The sequence below is a fragment of the Sebastes umbrosus genome, chromosome 18, assembly GCF_015220745.1.
Source record: "Sebastes umbrosus isolate fSebUmb1 chromosome 18, fSebUmb1.pri, whole genome shotgun sequence".
NCBI classification, from domain to species: domain Eukaryota; kingdom Metazoa; phylum Chordata; class Actinopteri; order Perciformes; family Sebastidae; genus Sebastes; species Sebastes umbrosus.
In genome coordinates this window covers 24,594,090-24,615,145 of record NC_051286.1, presented here as the reverse complement: position 1 = coordinate 24,615,145, position 21,056 = coordinate 24,594,090, and the positions used below count along the sequence as shown (strand labels likewise).

The 21,056-nt window shown below is 40.4% G+C and overlaps 1 protein-coding gene across 1 annotated transcript in view; it reads left to right on the top strand.

Annotated features, from left to right (window-relative positions):
• Positions 1–21,056, top strand: part of slc16a10 (solute carrier family 16 member 10) — a 52,371-nt gene that overhangs the window by 11,744 nt on the left and 19,571 nt on the right. Inside the window, exon 2 of the mRNA XM_037751732.1 lies at positions 18,992–19,136. Coding sequence (XP_037607660.1) covers positions 18,992–19,136 — 145 coding nt within the window. The remainder of the gene's footprint in view (positions 1–18,991; positions 19,137–21,056) is intronic.

The following is a 21,056-nucleotide window of genomic DNA, read 5'->3' as shown; positions in this document are numbered from 1 at the left end:
ACAGAGACTGACTATGCTGAGGACATGACCTCACCTATCTGCACAGTTCAGCTCAGTTTATCTTAAGACAGCAGTGTCCCTTCGATCCAAGTTTACACTGCAGCCCGCTGCCAGACCCCTCCATCTGCTGTCTGCATATATAGCTCTATAGGGTAAATATGGCACTGCTGTTCATGAAGACAAACTGAACATTAATGGATTTACTTTAGCAAACATTTTAGCATGTCACTCATTACAAAGTACATATTTAGGGCTGACTTCAATACAAGGAGGTTGTTTTTGGCACAAGTGGGACTTTACCTATCTATCTATACATGCAGGGGACTGGCCTGTCTGCACTTAAGATATGACACTACTTTGGCCTTAACTAATGACATATTAAAAAGCCAAGAGGCTGTGATGTTACACGCAGCAGTGTGTAAGAGTTGTGATGAAGTGAGATGTAAAATCCAAGTACATAATGATAGACTTGCCTCATGTTGTCTTGTTATGATGTTTGTTTTTGGGGACAATTCCATCTGCTTTAATTTGACTTTATTTGTCCCACATGGGTGCAGTTTGAATGGATGTGATTAAAAAAAAAGTGCAGTGATAGGTCATTTTATACATGTGTTCTTTATGGGGACTGTATGCTCACTGTACAAGCAGCACTGGCTGTGTGTCTGTGGGACTGTAATACCGGCAGTTACTGTACACACAGGAAACCCATCTGATCTCCCTCTATGTTGTGAGACCCAACAGAGGACATACCAACGCACATGTTGCAACACGCTTCTTCTTCTTCTCACTCGTCCTGTTGAATCGGCATATGCTTAGAAACTACCTCCACGTGGAAACACTTTTTTTTCCTGTTATAAACTGGTATTTTGTACATTTGAGTTATGAAATGCAACAGTGCATTTAATACTAAACCACCAAACATTATTAAATTATTAAGTTGGGAGTTGGTATATTTTACCTACTTTCTAAGATTAAAGCAGTTTCTCACCAGTGCGATGAGAAAATGCAACTATACACACCAGGTCCAGTGGGAATTATCCGGATATAACACAGAAACACGCCGTGTTAATAATAAGCCGACCACCTCACGGCACTGCCAGCTGTGAGCTGTGATCTGTTTTTAAAGTCACGCACTTTGGTGGATGTCTGCTCTGCAATTAACAACACAAAACAATGACAAAATATTGTCCAGAACCCCTCACAGGTACTGCATTTAGCATAAAAAATTATGCTCAAATCATAACATGGCAAACTGCAGCCCAACAAGCAACAACAGCTGTCAGTGTGTCAGTGTGCTGACTTGAGTATATCTTGAGGTCAGAGGTCAAGGGACCCCTTTGAAAATGGCCATGCCAATTTTTCCTCGCCAAAATTTTGCGTACGTTTGGAGCGTTATTTAACCTCCTTCGCGACAAACTAGTATGACATGGTTGGTACCAATGGATTCCTTAGGTTTTTTAGTTTCATACGATACCAGTATCTCCACTGTAGCTTTAAAGCCGAGCCCGCCACAACCTCAGAAAGATCTATTGCGTTAATGCGTTAAAGAAATTAGTGGCGTTAAAGCGCAATTCCGCAAACGCATTATTATCACGTTAACATTGACAGCCCTAGTATAAACGGTTTGATATACCTTACACACGTTTTGTGATTAAGGCTCAATGAGTTTCCTCCTAAATAGTGCCGCGTCCAGTCCACTCCACACAACAACCTACAACCTATCCAGACAGAGAATGTCTAAGGGGTTAACGTCAACTACATAATACATAAACTAATCAGCCCCCAAATGTGATGCTAACGTTAGCTGTTGTGGTTAGCCCCGTTCCATGATCAACATTTAACGTTAGCAAGTGCATATCAGCTACATTGCCGTCTTCATCGTATCCCAGCTGCTTGGCGATCTCAAGCCATATATTGTCCTTTATTTGGTTGTTGAGGTAGTCGTTGCGGTGTTTGTCGTACAATCCTGAGTATTGAGAAACCAAATTGGTGATTTAATTGGTCAAACTTATATTGCCGCAGGGAGAAATCTGCTTTCCCCCCCGCACGAATGTTCCCCAGGGGTGTGCGAGCATTCATAAGAACCTACAAAATCAGTTTTTTGTAAATTTCTGTGTGGATTTTTTGGACAAAAATCCGTGCTTGGTGTGAAACGGCTTTTAGGTAACGTTATGTGAGCAGCTGTCTTAGCTCAGTTGCAGGAAGTCTACAGGATCAATTAACAGCTCCTCAAAAAGTTGTATGGAAGTTACAGTATCTTTTTTTTTAAAGATAATAATTCCTATGGTAGACGTCCTTATCCCTACTGGTGTAATCAGAACATGTGTTACAGAATATCACTCCTTTTGGTCCCAGTGAGTCTTTTGGATAGTGGATCACATAGTGTTCATTTCCTGGTGATTGGTGTGTTTTAAGGACAAGAATCCATCTGTCACATGGCAGGTCACTTTGTGGTGGCATTTGAAATTCCTTCAGAAATGAAAATCTAGCTCGAGTCCTGTTTTAATCAAATTAGTATGGCCCATGTGTGTCCTTTCACTTTGGGGGTGCTTTTAGTTAACCCAACATGGCACCAACTGTATCTTTTCAGGTCACAGGTTATGTTGCTTCATAGATGTCATGCTACATTTATTGTTTTAATAATTCATCTGAATTAGTGCCTTGTATGGTTTAATCTTCCTGTACTGATAAGGCAGTAGGCAGGTTTACAGCCCCACAGAGCTCACTGTTATTTAATTAACTCACTCTTAGCTGGATGAGGCTGTAGAAGGGTTCTTTATGATTAACCATAAGGAGATTTAAACAACTAAAAAAAAACACCATTAAGAAACTGCACTGTAAGGCACATTTTTGTCTCAGCAGGATCTCTACAGTGTTAGCTACACTTTCCACTGAAGTTTCTGGTCAGAACTTCTCTATCTGTGATCACATCGCTCAAAGTAGAGACTGTAAATAAAGATGGACGACATGACAGCTCCCCAAAAGTGAAGGTTGTGTCTAGAAGGTTACCATAAGTAGCGAAACTCTCACGAAATGGTTGAGGTTGACCTCAAATGATTAAGGTTAGAACAGGTCATCGAGTAGCGAGTCTCGTGAGAGTTTTCACACGTTTTCACAACTTGTGGGTAACCATCTAGACATGACCAAAAGTGATGGTGGTTGGCAGCAGTATAGGTCATAAATCCTGCCTCCTCCATGTTAGTGGATGGGACATGGGTCAAACTAAAACGCCAAAGAACACGTCAAATAAATCTTTCCCAAAGATGGTTTCTGTCATTTTAGGTAGTTCTTATCACGCTGATGTATGTTCAGATAAGTTTGGTTTGTTGTTGTGTCTTTCAAGCCAAAGAGCTACCTTGTGCTAACAAGCTGTGGCCGTGCTCGGCTCGCGATTGGGTTGGGCGCGTGCATGAGTGGGACCTGGATACAACTCCACTCCAGGATCACTACTGTCCGGGATATTTTGGCTTCACTTTTGTACAGCCGGAGGAAGTGGAGACGCATCGTCCCATTTATTTAACATATAGGCCTGTTATATCACATTATCAACAGTAAAGAAAATCATTGCTAAGCTTCTTACAATAAAATCTTGTTTACGGTTTGCGGCTTGAGACAAAATGTGAATTGCATTTCTTTAGTCTTGTGGCATGAAGACATTTCAAAGGACCAAGCAGCTGGACATTGATGAATTTCCCCAATGGGACATATTCTGTTGTAGACAGGTTTATCATGACAGGCTGATTGACGTCCGCAGCTATCACATGGCAGCTGTTGTCTTTTCTAGTGCCAAAGAGAACGTGCACAAAGCTGGGAAATTGGAAATGGCCTTCAACCAATCACAGTGCGTAATGCTGGGGCGGGGAAGTCCAGCCCATAGACTGGCTTGAACTATCAGGTCAGTGGCCTTCACATCTGTGTTGCAGGTTCTGGTTCCCTCGCTGTGGGAATGCCAGATGGGGTTATTCCTAGGCCTCGTGCCAGAAAAGCCACTTGCCTTTCGTCTAATGTTGGAGCAGCCAAAGACCTCTGGACCAAACAGAAGGTCTAGAGTCCTTGATTGTGCCATTTAGATGAATCTTGAGTAGTAACCTGAACTCACGTGGTTTACTGACGTTCACGTCAGTAACAAGAAGTCATATGAACATATTTTGGCTGAATATTATTTTCACTCGGCGTGAAAGGAAAACATAGAGGGGAGAACGACACATGAATCAGATGTTTTGTCGCTGGATTGGACGGTGAAGTTGAAAATATTGTTTTAGTATCACTGTCTGTTTTTGGCGTGTCATGCTGAGTGTGAGGTAGCCAGGATATGTGTTTCACGATCACTATAACACACAGCAACAGACTTCACTGCAGTAGTAGGCAGCTGACATGCCAGTAATTGGTTGGAGTTTGACCTCCCTCTGCCAACATTAGATGAAATGTAGTTCAAGTGCGGTAGCTGTAAAACCACCAACAAGAAATAGGACCCTGACCCAGTGCTGGTTTGTGCAACTCCTTCTGGATGTTAACTCTTCTAGCTCAAGGCAAAGTGCCATTGTTGGTTTATCTAATCTAAAGAACCTGTTTGTATGGATTTGGTCAGGTATCATTACCTCCCTCAAGGCTGAAGGCTTAGGAAGGAAGTTATGTATTCACCGGCGTTGGTTTGTTTGTTGGTTTGTTGGTTTGTTTGTCCGTTAGCAGGATTACTCCAAAAGTCTGCGATGGATTTGAATGAAATTTTTTGGAGGGGTGGGGTGTGGCACAATGATCATCCTTTTGATTTTGGTGGCGATCCAGATCATGATCAGGAATCTTTTTACGCTAGTCTCCAACAATGGCGCGCGCCCCAGAATGCTCCGCGATTCCCATTCCCTACTGGGAGTCTCCCAGACAAGAAATAGTGCATTTAATAGCATGGGCAGTCCCAAATATGATTTATGTCCATCAACTGATTGCAATTAAAAACATGAATAGCTAAGTCCTGCATCAAAGCAAGATTGCTGATTACTGAACAGCGGCCACAAAGTGGCAACTAATGGTAAATGCTAACATACAGTGTAAGAATAGCACAACAGGGGTAGTCATAAAGTCAGTGAACAGACTCAGTAATGACAGTTACACATCAATATTAAGTATCAAGTTTTCTAACATTAGCTAACTTTAGCCACTATTAGAAGCTGGTCATACCAGACCAAGTAAGGCTGTAGCAGCAAAACCTCTGAGTGCATTGGATTGAGTAGAGTGTGTTTTATTGTTCATGAAACAAGCTTTTCATTTGTAGAAGGAGGAAGGAGGTTATTTCTTATTTCAAAAGCTACGTAGTCTTGCTTTAAGGTTTCTTAAAATCTAAATTGAACTGTTCTCAGCCTTAAAATAGCAGCAGAACCCCACCCAGGAATCAGCCCACGCTGCTCCCAAGCAGATTTTCATGTATGTCTTTTATTAAATTATGTATATTGTGATTGGATTAAAATGTATGCCTGTTTCTGTATATCCTAAAGACTTTAAAAGACTGGAGTCAGGAGCTCCAACAGCTGGCACTGCGTGGGCAACTTAAGTAAAAAGAAAAAAACAACAACAACAATACATGGATCGAAAAGCTCCAAAAAACCTTGACAAGTTTGAAGCCTACACAGGTTAATATTTGACAGGCCGTTTCATCTCAGGCGTGTGTAAGCTGTGGGCCTGAGGTTAGGTGAAGGTTGTCAAGAGATAAAGCCAAGAGCAGGTAAACATGTTAGAACAGAGCAGCACTTCAGTGGCAGCAGGAGGACCAATTGTTTGGCCTCCTGCACATGACATGCATCATCAGGCCACCGTCTGAGAGGCTGGCTGTGAAGGCCTCGCTCTGTAGTCAGACAACCAGGGAGGAATTAAAGGTGTGTATCTGTTGCTGGTACTGAATCAGTATAGTTTAGAGGGTTCTGTTTACTCTCTTCTGCGTCCCTGATGTAGCACTGGACAAAACAATATATTGTCCTGGAGGTAATTAAGTTTGTAAAGAACAACTCAGAGCTCATCATACATCACATACACCGTATGAAAGCACATAACAAGATTCTGAGGTATTATGATCAGTCCGGTCTTTTTTATGTGACCTATTTGTTATCTGGTCTTTACAGGTTTATTCTGATAATTTCTTTCATTTGATTCTTTTCTGCCCTGTCTATATTTGGAATTACTGTGAGGAACTTTTAATGGTTATGAAACATTTGATACCGATGCCTCTATATGACCTACGAAAGCAAACGAGACCATCAGCGAGAAGATTGGTTATTTTTATGTAGGTATTCTTAATGCCTCTCATCGGTGCCGTCGGGTCCAATCCTCGCTAAATCAGAAAAAATCACGCAGGTACACCAGAAACTCCTTCAGCTCAGACTCCGATCCGGCCTCACTGCCGCCTGCGAACGTGCAGAGCTTCACCTCGCTGGTAGCCAACACCGACACCACGCTGCTGGAGGCCCAGGCCGTATTGCTGGGCCCGCTGGAGCGAAGGGAGGCACGGGAGAACCAGAACCAGGACTGAGCGGGGCAGACTGTCAGACCCTGCCACAGTGAAATTCGAGTTTTTTAAAGGGACTCTGGTGCTCGGAAACACCACCGCTCTTGTCCACAGGGACCGCCAAAATTAGGGGTGTCTTGATAAACGGGTAGTGGCGATAACCGTAATAGTTAGTGTTAACAATATGTGGTTAAAGACTCTCTCTCCACCTCCCTACACTCATATTTTGAGTGTAAGGCATTTGCCAAAAACAAGAAAAAAACACAATAAACAAAGTTAAAGACTGATAGCATTTTTTTTTTACTTTTTAAACTTTATAAAGATATCGCGATGATATCGTCATCGTGAATTAATTTGGCCATGATAATCATGTAATGAAAATCTGATATCGTGACAGCCCTAGCCAAAGTCAATCCAAAAGTTCCTTGTAGTTTTAATGCTTGCAAATTTCCCCACTGTGGGACTAATAAAGGAATATCTTATCTTATCTTTTCTTGTTTTTTTATACAGGCGTCTTTGAAATCTTAGGACATTAGGATTTTATTATAAATCCAGTTTTATTATATATAAACAATTCTGTATTTTTGAATTATTTGTATTAGTCAGTGTGGGTTTGCTAGTTTACATTAGTTACAGTATATTTTTATATTTTTTTATTTAGCTTCAGTTGTTATTGGTAGTTGTCCAACTTGTAAAAGCTATAATAAAAAGTACTTTAAAAAAATGGTACTTTGTACATCCACGGCTCTAATCAGTATTTTTATAGTAACAAAGGATCAAATGACTGTGTAATATGAAAGATGCCACTCATAGTGATGAACCCACAGAGAACTATCAGCTCAGCTATGGAGCGTTTCATTGTTTTGTTTCAGCACACTAAGAAATAAACGATAGGGATCTGTGAGGTTAAAAATTATTTCATTACTTTTATTTGATTTATCTAAAGTCACCTTTCGTCTGCAGCTCAGTAGATTTGTGTAAAACTTTGATGTGGCTTCATTCTCAGATTGAATGCAGATAGCAGTCAGGCCTGTGGCCTGGAGCCATCTCTATACTGTTGCACTTAAAAAGGGGGTGGATGAAAAGCTCCCCCAATCACCAACCAGCCCCGACACACCACCCCATTCCCTTTCCTCTGACACACTGGGCCCACAACTCCCATTTGACATATTTCATATGGACCTGTTGTATCCACTGCAGAGAGAAGCCGTTCCAAACATGCATATGATATGTTTTCCCTCCGTGTGCACATCCATAAATTACTCTGTGGTCGCTCCCCGACTTTGGTGCTGTGTCATCAGGCATAAGGTTTCACTTCCTGTGCTCTGAGGCCAGAAAACACATTGAGTTGGAACTTGGGATGCAAGCGCACAAGAAGTTGGCGCTCCTCACTGCCTCTCCCCCTCCAGAGCCTCCAGCGGAGCGGTCCAGTATAAATGGCTTCCAGCTGCTACCAGCAGTAGATGGAGTGTTACTTGTGGTTCTATGGTCCATTCATGTCCAGATGTGTATCTGCAGCACCGTGAAGCCCTGATTGGGGTTATGACTGGGCTCTTTGTGATCAAACAGCAACAGCTGTACAGTCATATTTTTACTGTAAGACCACATTAATTCTACAGTTTGTCAGGGGGGCTGAAGTTTCTGAGAATAGTAGCAAGAATTTCCTCAGGTGCTTCCATGCTGAGAAGAAGTCAGGCTTCACCTGCAGGAATCTTTGAGTTATTACATTAATTCAAGCTGCAGCTGCTTTTCCTTCATCTATTTATGTCAGGTGAAATTATTGCTGTCAAAGCCACATAAATCTTATCAGACCTGACAGAAAAGGATGGGACTGAAACCGTGGACCCGTGCCAGTAACGATTATACCACCACCCCCACACTGTAAAAGAGGCAGTTAGAGCTTGAATCAGTCTTAACGTTTTTTTTTTGTGAAAGATCCTGCCAGTGCAGCGGGACAATTCCATTTAATTCAAATAAAACTTTTGTCGATATCTCCAAACACGGCAGACCGTTCCACTATTATTAACAAAATAACCTCCAATTTAAGAAAAATCTCAAAATGGTCATTTTAGGGCAATAATTATGCGTTAACACAAATGTGTTTTAACGCCACTAATTTCTTTAACGCATTGACGCAACTTGTGATTTTTAGGTTGTAGCGGGCTCAGTTTTAAAGCTAGAGTGAAGATACTGGCATCATATGAAACTAGAAAACCTAAATAATTCAAAATTACACTAAATTTTGGCGACTAAAAACTGGCATAGCCATTTTCAAAGGGATCCCTTGACCTCTGACCTCCAGATATGTGAATGAAAATGAGTTCTATGGGTACCCACGAGTCTCCCCTTTACAGACATGCCCACTTTATGATAATCACATGCAGTTTAGCAAGTCATAGTCAAGTCAGCACACTGACACACTGACAGCTGTTGTTTCCTGTTGGGCTGCAGTTTGATATGTTATGATTTGATCATATTGTTTGATGCTAAATGCAGTACCTGTGAGGGTTTCTGGACAATATCTGTCATTGTTTTGTGTTGTTAATTGATTTCCAATAATAAATATATAAATACATTTACATAAAGCAGCATATTTGTCCACTCCCATGTTGAGTATTAAATACTTGACAGATCTCCCTTTAAGGTACATTTTGAACAGATAAAAAATGTGATTAATTTGCGATTAATCGCGATTAAATATTTTAAACGATTGACAGCCCTAGTTCATTTGCATTGGAAGCACAACATCACTTAAATTAGTTTCATGTCTTTTCAATGAAATCAAATCAGGATCAGGTGGATTTTCTTTGCAGTGTACCTCCTCCTGTTGAGCTAATCCTGTCCAAATAGGGATTAATTATGAATCGCAATTGGTTCTGGGGGCTTTCATACTTAAGACTAGACTGGATCAGTGTAACACTAAGGTGCACAGGCGGAGCCCCTTATCGGAGGACATCCTGTAAGCTGAAAACACATTCTCTGCAGTTAATATCCCACACCCACTTACTCTCCGACACTCTGGTCACTAGTAATAGGAGAGTTGTTGTTGGTTGCTCTTCAGTCCCATCCAGACTCTACATTTACAAAGAACACATCTATTTTGGCAAATTTCAGAGCAAACCAGTTGTGGAGACGTTACAGCGCTTGTGTCTGTTCTTCTGTTACTGTAGCTCCCCTCAGGAGGGACATTAGTAATGAGTCTCAGCTATGTGCCAAACATGTTCAGCTCAACACCGGCCACAGCTTGTAAACCCATTAACCCTGCTGCTGGCTCCACTATTCTTTTTTTTAGAAGGTGAGTGGGTTTTCACCTTCATTTTTAGGAAACAAAGCTCTGTCAGGGTATAATCCAAGGATCTCCACATTCTACACCTGCACTTTCCTTTTCTTTCCTCCTTCTTCTCTCTCTCTCCCTCTCTCTCTCTCTCTCTCTGTCCTCATCAGAAAAAAGTATGCTCTGTCTTTGTGGGAGCCAACAGTGAGTTCAGTACAGTGACCCCCAGGTCAGTGGGTCTAAAGCTCTGACTGTAATGTGAGCTGGCTGGTGAGGCTGCTATAAGTGCAGGTTCGACTGCAGCAGCAGTTCAGCCCAGTGTGCGGCTTCGTTCTTGCCTGTGGAGATCCAGTGAGCTTGGATCCTGCCCAGATACGAATGTGTTTCCATCTAGTACAGGACTGGCCAGAGGTGTGCGTTGGACACTGACAGAATCGTCTCTGTAGATGCTGTGTCTCTGCAGCTGCTCTGTCACAGTGCAGTTTGACAGAGGTAACTCCGTTGCTGTTCAGAGATATAGGATTTATTTAAGGAATTTATTATGTTGTAGCACTTATTGTTGTTAGGGCTACTTGGAAAGTCAGGTTGGACACATAGAGAAACTGTCCTGTTTAATGCAGGAGGTGATGTGTTGTAAACAGTGGTGGAAGAAGTACTCATATCTTTTACTCAAGTAAAAGTAGCAATACCACTCTGTAAAAATACTCCAAGTCCAACATTCAAGACTTCACTTAAGTGTTGCAAATTAGCATTCACTATAAGCACTAGGGCTGGATACACATATCTCCGGATTCAATACTATCACGATACTTGGGTGCCGATTCAATATGATTGTGATTTTTTAGTATTGCGATTCAATATTACGATTTATTGTGATTTTTGTTAACTTTTTTAACACTAGACCATGGGAAAAAGTTAAATCATACACTTCTAGGGAACCCGCAAGGCCCTTACATGTGTAATTATCTGGGCTTTCTATTTATTTAGTTTTATCAAACACCCTCAGGGTAAAATAAGGACATTGTGAGGCAATTTTTTGTTGGAGAAAGAAACTTGGTAAAAAATACAACATACTTTAGCTAACATGATTAGAAAAAAACATGTCAGGGGGTCAGTTTGGAGAAAAAAGAAGAGAAATCAATACAGACATAACATGCCTGTGCTTCTACAGCCGTGTCTTCCTGTTGAGTCTTTTTGTTAAGTTAAACACTGGTCTCTTATGGTCATGTCTAGAGGGTAGCCCGCAAATTGTGAAAACTCTCAATGTCTAACCTTAACCATTCAAGGTCAATGCCTAACCTCAACCATTCAAGATCAATGCCTAACCTTAACCATTCAAGATCAATGCCTAATCTCAACCATTCAAGATCAATGCCTAACCTTAACCATTCGAGGTCAATGCCTAATCTCAACCATTCAAGATCAATGCCTAACCTTAACCATTCAAGATCAATGCCTAACCTCAACCATTCAAGATCAATGCCTAACCTTAACCATTCAAGATCAATGCCTAATCTCAACCATTCAAGATCAATGCCTAATCTCAACCATTCAAGATCAATGCCTAACCTTAACCATTCAAGATCAATGCCTAATCTCAACCATTCAAGATCAATGCCTAACCTTAACCATTCGAGGTCAATGCCTTACCTTAACCATTCAAGATCAATGCCTAACCTCAACCACTCAAGGTCAATGCCTAACCTTAACCCTTCCAGGTCAATGCCTAATTTTAACCATTCGAGGTCAATGCCTAATCTCAACCATTCAAGATCAATGCCTAACCCTAACCATTGAAGATCAATGCCTGACCTCAACCATTCAAGGTCAATGCCTAACCTTAACCATTCAAGATCAATGCCTAACCTCAACCATTCAAGGTCAATGCCTAACCTTAACCATTCAAGATCAATGCCTAACCTCAACCATTCAAGGTCAATGCCTAACCTTAACCATTCCAGGTCAATGCCTGACTTTAACCATTCAAGGTCAATGCCTAACCTCAACCATTCAAGGTCAATGCCTAACTATAACCATCTCATGAGATTTCCACAATTTGCCTGTTACCTTCTAGACACGACTGTCTCTTATGTAACTCTAATGTTCAGCACTGTTCAGCAATTAAATCATTATGTCTGTCTGGCAAACAGGGGTTAAAAGACAAAGTAGTGTTCTAGTAACACTAAATATATTTTAAGTAAATTGAGATGTCAGATAAACAAAATCAAGTGTTCTTCAGGATACTTCCATGGCTGCCTTTTTTAGAATGTCCAATTATATATAAATAATATGATATAGTATATAAATATTGTTTTGTAAAAAGTGCCTATGGTCCAACCTAAACCTTTATTAATTTGGTCAACTTAAACACTAAGTTATATGACCACTTGATTGTTGGGACAACAGAGCATTATTTCGTTGTGTGTGCTTGTTTGTAAAAAGAGACAAACTCCAAAACCTTCTGTGAAAATTGATAGCATTTGCTCAATATTTACATTTTAAGATACTGAAATGTGCAATCTAGTGAATATACAGTGTAAGGCAAAGCATTGACATGAACTATAATAAGCTAAAGACATCTATTACCACCATTTACATAACAAAGACTTCATTTGAAAAAGCCAGTTTTATAAATATTACGGCTACATCATGGCAAAACACCCAGAGAGAAATCATAATCCCTACTGCATTGTTCCATGTTAATGTGGTGATACAGAGGGACATCTTGTCCTGTTTCTGGTTTGTTGGCAGTGAGAGCAATTGATTCATTAACACCTTTTCCTCCACAGGTTGTGTTTATTCTAGTGCAACAGCCCGAGACAGGCAGCATTTTAAGTGGTCTCTGGTGTGGAACTACACTTTAGCCTGAGCATCTTTAGTCAACAGATTCCTAGAATGTGCTACAGGGACAAGCTGTTTATTTGACTAAGCCGGGAAAAGGGTCTGTCACACCACTGCAATATGAGCCAAGTATGCCCGTCCATTAGCTGTTTCCACTCACTTTGGTTAATAGATAACTCTTCAACCAGTTGCTTTAATGCGGGCTTTCTTTTATTCACAAATTGAAGTGAAGTCATCAGGGATCAATGAGGGCCATTCTGTGCTTCACACACAGTTTAAATAGTTAACTAAAAGAATAAACAGTTTAAATAGTTAGCTTAAAGTAATGAATAAACAGCTGAAATAGTTAGCTAAAAGTAATGAATAAACAGTTCTTTATTTCTCATACAGATTACCCCCTTATTGACATTTGTATATGTATTGCATGAATATAAAGTAACGAGACGGACAGCTTCGCTATTTAGTGCATTTTTATTGACTGTTTCAAAATACAGGTAGTCTACACCTGTTTACATTTTTTTTTTTCAAATTAAATTACTTTTCTGTGTAGAATTTTATTCAGTATATTACTATATTACATTACTGTATATAAAATATAGCCGAATGTAGGCCCACTCAAGGGGGCATTACGTGACATTATCAATCCATTGACGAGGGCGGCTTCAACCGTGGTGTTCAATCAACAGAAGGTGCAGTAGCCTGAGGAACACCAAGTTTCATTGCTGCGTCTCGTTGGCTCCGTAGTTCGTCATAAGCTTCGAGGAGACTACATTTTTCACTGAGAGAAAAATATTACTTTCTTTCTCCCGTCATGATTTCAGTGTGGCACGCAGCCCCAGCCTCAGGTAGCCAGCCGGAAGCAAATGGGTTACCGCGAGGCGAAGCATCATGGGAGTAAAATAAATAAAAAAATAGAATTACCATGGTTTTACTTTTTCTTCTCCATATGTTGCCATGTATGAAAAGACCCAAAATGAACACTGTAAGCGGAATACTTGATTACTATAAGCACATTATTTAAACAGCATTTGTAGAGGAATGATTCCGTCCCAAGCTTTTGGTAACCATGATCTCTATAAGCAGTTTCCACTGTAGTTAGCTAAAAATATTGAATAAACAGTTGATAGTGCTGTTGGGATAAGTCAGACAAAAAAGTTTGGTACCACTGTTCTCTGCAGCACAAGAGGGTCAAACAGCATGATTACAGCTGATACCGGGACATGTATAAAACAGACAAGATTTCAGTGCAGAGTCTGCAGTTCAAGAACTCTCAGAGGTGTCACTTCATTGGCTTTGAATCCATTTTATGTTTTTTACATAGGTAGAGTTTTATGCAGTTTTCATGGCTGTAGGTACAGTCATTGTGGGGTGACCGGGTTCAGAGCAGAGGGGTTTCTAGCAAGTAGTCTTTAACAAAGCAGACAGACGATTTAGGGCAACTCTGCCTCGTCTGTCAGTGTCCAAGCGGGGCCCGCGGCTATCGGTGGATGTCACTGGGACAGAGAGAATCCTGATATTACATTTTTCAATCTGGAATTCCTCTTTGTCTGAAGCGTAAATGCTTTTAAATCAAGAGAGCCAGCAGATGAAACCACAACAGCAATTTCCTGTTGTCCTTGAGGGATTCTTTGCCTTTCTTGTTCACTGCCATTTATTACATTAGCTTAAAGCGGGCTGATATCCCCACAAGTATGAGACCAGGCAGAGTGGACCCCATTGAATTTGGGGCATTTTTCTGATTGCAGTGTCTGGAGTAGATCCTAAGAAGCTTTGACTGTGCGTTGTGCTCACACAGGGAAACCAGAGCAGGGCACTGAGTGAGAGAACAGTAACTAAATATAGGTGACACGTCAGTATTTTTATATGTGGAAATAAAAATATGTACAGAATTTGACTAAGGGACATTGCTGCTCTGTGTCCGGTAAACATCTGTTGATCTTGTCAAGTTTGGTTTAACTCACTCAAGGATTGAGAGCAAGTTTGGCTATATTTTTGACAAGACAAATGATGTCTAACCACTCAAACTTCAGCATCTGTACATTGTATAAAACTCATATCAATTATATGGAGCACAGCAGTGTGGGAAATAGGGAGGGAAGGTCCCAAATGTCTGCACAAAAATGCCCAACTGTGGTCCTGAAGTGTACATTTATGTATAAAATGTTACCTGAGACAAACTGAGAGAAATACTTTTAGCCAACTCATGGTTTTAAGAGTGGTAATGTCGGTCCGTTGGTCGGTCCACCACTTTGGTCCAGACTGAAATATTGGATGGATTACTATGAAATTTTGTACAAACAATGTCCCCAGATGATGTATCCTAATTACTTTGGCGATCCTCTGACTTTTCCTCTAGCGCCACCAGCAGGCTGACATATTAAATGGATTGCCATGAAAGTTGGACATTTGTGTTCCCCTCAGGATGAATCATCATAACTTTGGTGATCCCCTGACTTCTGCTTTATTGCCATCATCAGGTCAAAATTTTAATTTGTCCAATACTTTCGTTCATGAGCAAAACTAATGACATTACAATCAGCCTCAGCTGTACTTATTTGCATGCTAGCTAATGTTAGCAATAGTGTGGTCAAAGAGTATAGAAGCAAAGAGACGAAACTCTGGTGTTTTTTGTTTTTTTTACAACAGCCGCTAACGCCATTCTGGACTGAAAGTGCTTATTATATTTATAATATTTTATTGTTCAACACAGGCTATTTCGGTAGAATATGACAATAGAATAGAAATAATTTAGTTTTACTTTTGTACGGCACTTTTTAGGCGTACCTTTTACTGGCGTCCGGTAGTCGCTTTCAGTCCAAAATGGCGGATAAGTGTTGATATTGCAATGGAACGAAAAATTGACTTTAACTTATTGGCAATATACATTCTTTGGCATGTTAACACATTAAATTCTAAACATCACCATGTTAATATTGTCATTGTGAGCATGTTACCGTGACAACAACTACATTTTTTACATTTACTTCATCAGGTCTGATAAGAGGGAAAAAACTCAATTGTATCCATGTTAAAGTTTGGTTTTCTTAACAGTTAGCATTACAGCCTGACAGAGCTGCTTGACTGGAGACTCTTAGCACACTAAAACAAAGGTGTTCTCTCTAGTCTAACTTTAATCCAAACTCACAGTACAGTTGTGATTAATCCTGTAAGGGTAGCTGGTGTTTTTATTCTGTACTGCTTCATAACCTTTATCTTATGGGCCAACCGGAGAGTGTATGATACTCTGACAGCATGGGGTGAGATGAGGATTCAGGGAGAATAAAGACAGCGGTGAAACCAGTAATAACCCTGAAACTTGACCCAGCGGTCTCCTGTTACTCACGTTAAAAAACAGGCAACAAAAACACTCAAACTCCAGCTGCTCTGTATTTTCCCACAAGTTTCCTCTGTCCTCGCTTCGGAATTGAGAAAAACAACCTCTGTGTCACATGTGCTCATTTTCAACCCTACCTATGCTGTTACAGTATCTAGTATAGGATATGTGATTTCACTGGAAACCTAAAAGCGGCCCGGGCAGTCGCTCCTACCAAAACATGTCACTCACTCCCGGCTTCCCCATCCTCTTTATGGTCAAAGGGCACTGCACAAGGGCTTATGCAATTTGTGTACGTGAGTGCTTTGTCAGTATTGTTACTTTGGTTTTTTTCACTCCCCTTCTTCATGTTTGCCTTTTTTCTTTGATAAGAAGAAAAGCTGGAAGCGATATATCTAAAAGCGTGATATTTATGAAGCATTTCTACAGCGACATCTGTTGCTCCCAGGCCATACATGCCTGCCCATTCGTTAATAAAAACAACTTTTGATAAGATCATAGAGATAAGTTCTCTTAGTCTGCCTACAGTTAAACACTATTTCGCTCTACTTTTCTTTGATAAATCCCACAATGATAAAGCCCTCCAGTGCTTTTTGATTATCTCAGAATTGCCTATCTGTATTGCTGTAAATGTGTCCTATGTATCTTAACATATATTAGTCAGAGATCTGCTGCAGCATGTGACAGTGGTATTTAACCCTAGACTCACAGAAGACTGCTGACTGAGCATTAAGCAAACGCTGCGGATGTTTCCTGTAGTCGCCCTGATTTGTCAGAGTTTTAGCTCTGCTGACATTTCTTAGAGGCACATCTGACTTGCAATAAATATAATCACTTTGGTTGGCTTGAAATGGCGTAGTGCCATTATTGTGCCTGAGAAAATACAATCTAGTCTCACAGATATTGCTCAGCGAGTGCAGGTAAAGCAGTACCAAGAGATTTATGCAAACCTGAACCTAGGCTTTGGCAATATGACAATATCATTTAGCATTTATACATTCATAGAGAGGGGGGATTTACAAGAAACAGATAAAAAAAAAATAATGGTCAGAATTGAAACAGCAGATATATAGTAGATAGAGTAGTACTAGTACCGTGGTTCCCAACCTGAGGTCCGGGCCCCCCTTAGGTGCTACCCACTGCACCATCGTGCAGCCCTAGATTTGCACATGTATAACTAAAATCATAATCATTGTAAAGTCCAAAAGTCAAAATGTATTGAAAAAAGATAGATATTGTCATTTCCAAAATTCACAAATATTTTTTTATCTAATGAAATATTCTGCTTCAATGGATTATGTTGGCGTTTAGCATTTCAAAAACAACATTTTCACTGCGGTCAAAAAACTGTTTGCTCACACACTGACAAGTTATGTTCATTAAAGAAAGTTGATTTCTTAAAAAAAAGACTCATTTAATACACTCACTTTATTCAAATTGAGGATTTTGTTTCGAGGATTTGTAATTTTTTTAAGGAGATGAAAATATGGGGAGGTTGTAACTTAGATACAAGTTGGGGGGGCTTCAAGGAAAATAGGTTGGGAACCACTACCCTAGTAAGTCAAGCACCAAAAGCACTGGATCCTACATTTCCCATAATGCAATCAATAGCATATTTTTGTAAGACCCTCCCTGCCTGGTAAACATTCAGGTCTTTCAAACTCCACACCCCAGTTTGTAACAAAGCTCGGTTCAAACCGAGTATATGTCTGGACCGTGTACAGTCAGTCTGTGAATTTTGTGGCTAAATTGTCACACAAAAAGTCCTTGGTCATGTCTATAATGTTAAATCCTGTAACGGTAGATGAACACCTCTGCCTCTGTCCTTTCCACGCTTCCCATTCATTGTCTATGTAAGCAGCCGTGCAATGCATTCTGGTAGCGTCGTGGCATGATTCGAGAGACGGGGCGTCACGTTGGCCGTTCCTCATTCGCGTAAAGTTGAGGTCTAGGCTATGGACCAGTGCAACTCGCCGCCTCCGGAAACTCCCTAGAAACTTTTACACTAACCGTTGTCAATCCATTTTGAAAAAGTAACGGCTTATGAGGAAACTCCAACACTGGGCCGACCAATCGTGTAACTTCATCACTCAGTGACAGACTTTTGAGTCTGTAGGGCTGGTCCTCTGCGGTGCAGCCAAAAAAATGTGTAATCTCAAAGCACAGGCTGAGATAATTTAATGAAATCATCAACGTTATTTTTTCAAACTTGAAAAAGCATTTCCAGAGCCACAGAAGATATTATGTTTTCACAGGCTGAGTAGTTCCCCTCTTGACTAGTAAACTGACCTACATGTATAATATTGGTGGAGTGTCCCTTTAACCATGAGATAACATGATTTGTCCAGTAGAGATTATACTGAGGTTGCTATCCCTTTAATATCTCTAGTTGCATTGGACCAACAGGCAGGACTGCGTCATGGTAATATTGGATTGTATATGATTAAGTACCTTGATTTGTCGCTATTTTAGAAACATTATTAGTTTAGTTTATTGCCTGGATCATTTTTAGTAATTTCTGAGTCTACTGAAGAAGTTAAGTGGATTATGTTCTTACCCCCATGGTATCCGTGTACTTCTTGTTCAGATCACGCCCAAGTGTTTTTCCTGATCACTCCTTCCTGTCCACTCTGTCACACCCTGCCAATGTGTATTCCTGCTGTTGCATGTCTTAAGTCATTTACCGAACATGTTTTCTTCAAGGTTACAATGAAAAATGGACTTAAATGCAAACAATGTACAGTATGACTAATGAGCGAGAGCTAAAACAGGAAACTCATGACCTGTAAGACATCTGGAGACTGGTTGCCTGAGCAAATTGACTGTGCAATGTAAATAAATGTGTGCATCATGGATACAAGAGCAACAGTGTTCTATTATTGCATCACCAGGCTTTGTTTTGTAGTCAGCGTCCGTAGCATTAATATTAAACAACACCGTGTTCCTGGAGACGGTTTTGTTTTGGATGTGAATGATGATCAGTCACTGTTGTGTGAGGTATTCTCGTACATTCATTCTCTCTCGCTTTCTCTCTCTGTATCTCCTGCAGCATGGGTGGGCTCCCTGTCCATGGGGATGATCTTCTTCTGTTCTCCCATCGTCAGCGTCTTCACCGACATCCTCGGCTGCAGAGTTACCGCAGTGGGCGGCGCTGCTGTCGGCCTCGTCGGCCTACTGGCCAGCTCCTTTGTCACGTAAGGAAGGAAAAAAGTTGTTCAATTCAAAAGGAAGTCATCAAGTCATCATTGCATATACAGTATAGACTCTTTTACAGCCGACGTCATGATTAAGTCACGGCATACTTGCCAACCCTTCCGAGTTTCCCGGGAGACTCCTGGCTCAGAGGTCGGCTAATCTGGTCCCATTGGTTAATGTTAACTTTCTCAGCTAACACTCGTGATCCTGGAGAGTGAGTGACAGTACATATTGAGGGAAATTAGTATTTCCTTCAGCCATTGTTAAAAAAACAAGCCAACAAAACTTGCTAGCCAGCGTTAACTAACGTGTTCAGAGAATTACTCTGTTTCCACTTAATGGACAAGGGGTCTATACATGATACCTTCTTCTACAAGGTTATTGGGGTAGTGATTAACTTCGGTCCTCAGTCAAGAATATCAGTTAGCCAACAGATTTATGTTGTCCCTTCATAGTTTAGATATATTGAATGATCAGGAGCTTGACATATACTGTATCTGTTTTGGATGTGTATTTAGGGCAGTGGAAACAAGTTGTGAACACAAGTTGCTAGCAAAACCCAGCAGTTAAAGAGCAACACGATCATTCATGTCCATATTCCCTCTCTTTTAGCTCTGTTTTTGGTCTCCACCAACTCCTGAGGGAAATATCTGTCTCTTTAGCTGCTAAACGCTCCACTATGCTCACCAGTTAGTCTCTAACTGTCTGTCTGCTGGTTGCTGCTGAGCAGATAGTGTACAGACTCATTTTAGTTTTTATCATCTGTGGGTAAGAGGCTCTGCACTTTAGCACTGAGTTGTTAATAATTTCCTGGGATTCCATACGTCTACATGTGAGGGAGCACTCACACAAATGCACACAAACACACAGACATGTGCGATCCAAACAAAGCAGCAAGTGTTCAACCGTTGCTTGGTCACTTTCAAGTTCAATAAATATAACATATAAATGAAACAGCCGAATTACCGTTTATCAAGTGGCTGTCATACAGACACACACATTTCACAGGGCAGGCTGACAGCCGAGTTCTGCAGCGGACAGTTCAAGGTGCAACATTTCTTAGTCATGTGATTTCACTGTTAAAATTTATTTACCCCGAACAGGACTTTGAAACCACTTGGAAGCACCGTCCTATATTTTTTTTGGACCTTCACCACTAGACACAAATAATTTTACCGTGTTGAACCAAGATCTGTTTTACAAGTAATTCATATAGGCCTATATATAATATCGCAACAACACAATCCAGTCATACAAGGCTGTCACAGACACACTGATTAAATCATTCTAGGGCTGTCAATCGCTTAAAATAGTTAATCGCGATTAATCGCATGATTGTCCATAGTTAATCGAGATTAATCACAAATTAATCACACGCTTTTTATCTGTTCAAAATGTACCTTAAAGGGAGATTTGTCTTATTTATATATTTTGTATTATATATATTACTTTTATATTATCTTAGTATTCATACTCTTATCAACATGGGAGTGGACAAATACGCTGCTTTCTGCAAATGTATGTATATATTTATTATCCGAAATCAATTCACAACACAAAACAATGACAAATATTGTCCAGAAACCCTCACAGGTACTGCATTTAGCATAAAAAAATATGCACAAATCATAACAAGGCAAACCCATTTTTAACCCATATTTAATAGTATTTGTGAATGTTTTAGGGCTGTCAAAGTTAACGTGATAATAAAGCGTTAACGCAAATTAATTTTAACGCCACTAATTTCTTAAACGCATTAACGCAACTTGCAATTTTTAGGTTGTAGTGAGTTCAGTCTTATAGCTAGAGTGAAGATACTGGTATCATATGAAACTAGAAACCCTAAAGAATCCATTGGTACCAACCATGTCATACTAGCTTGTCGGGGGAAGGAGGTTAAATAATGCTCCAAACTTCCG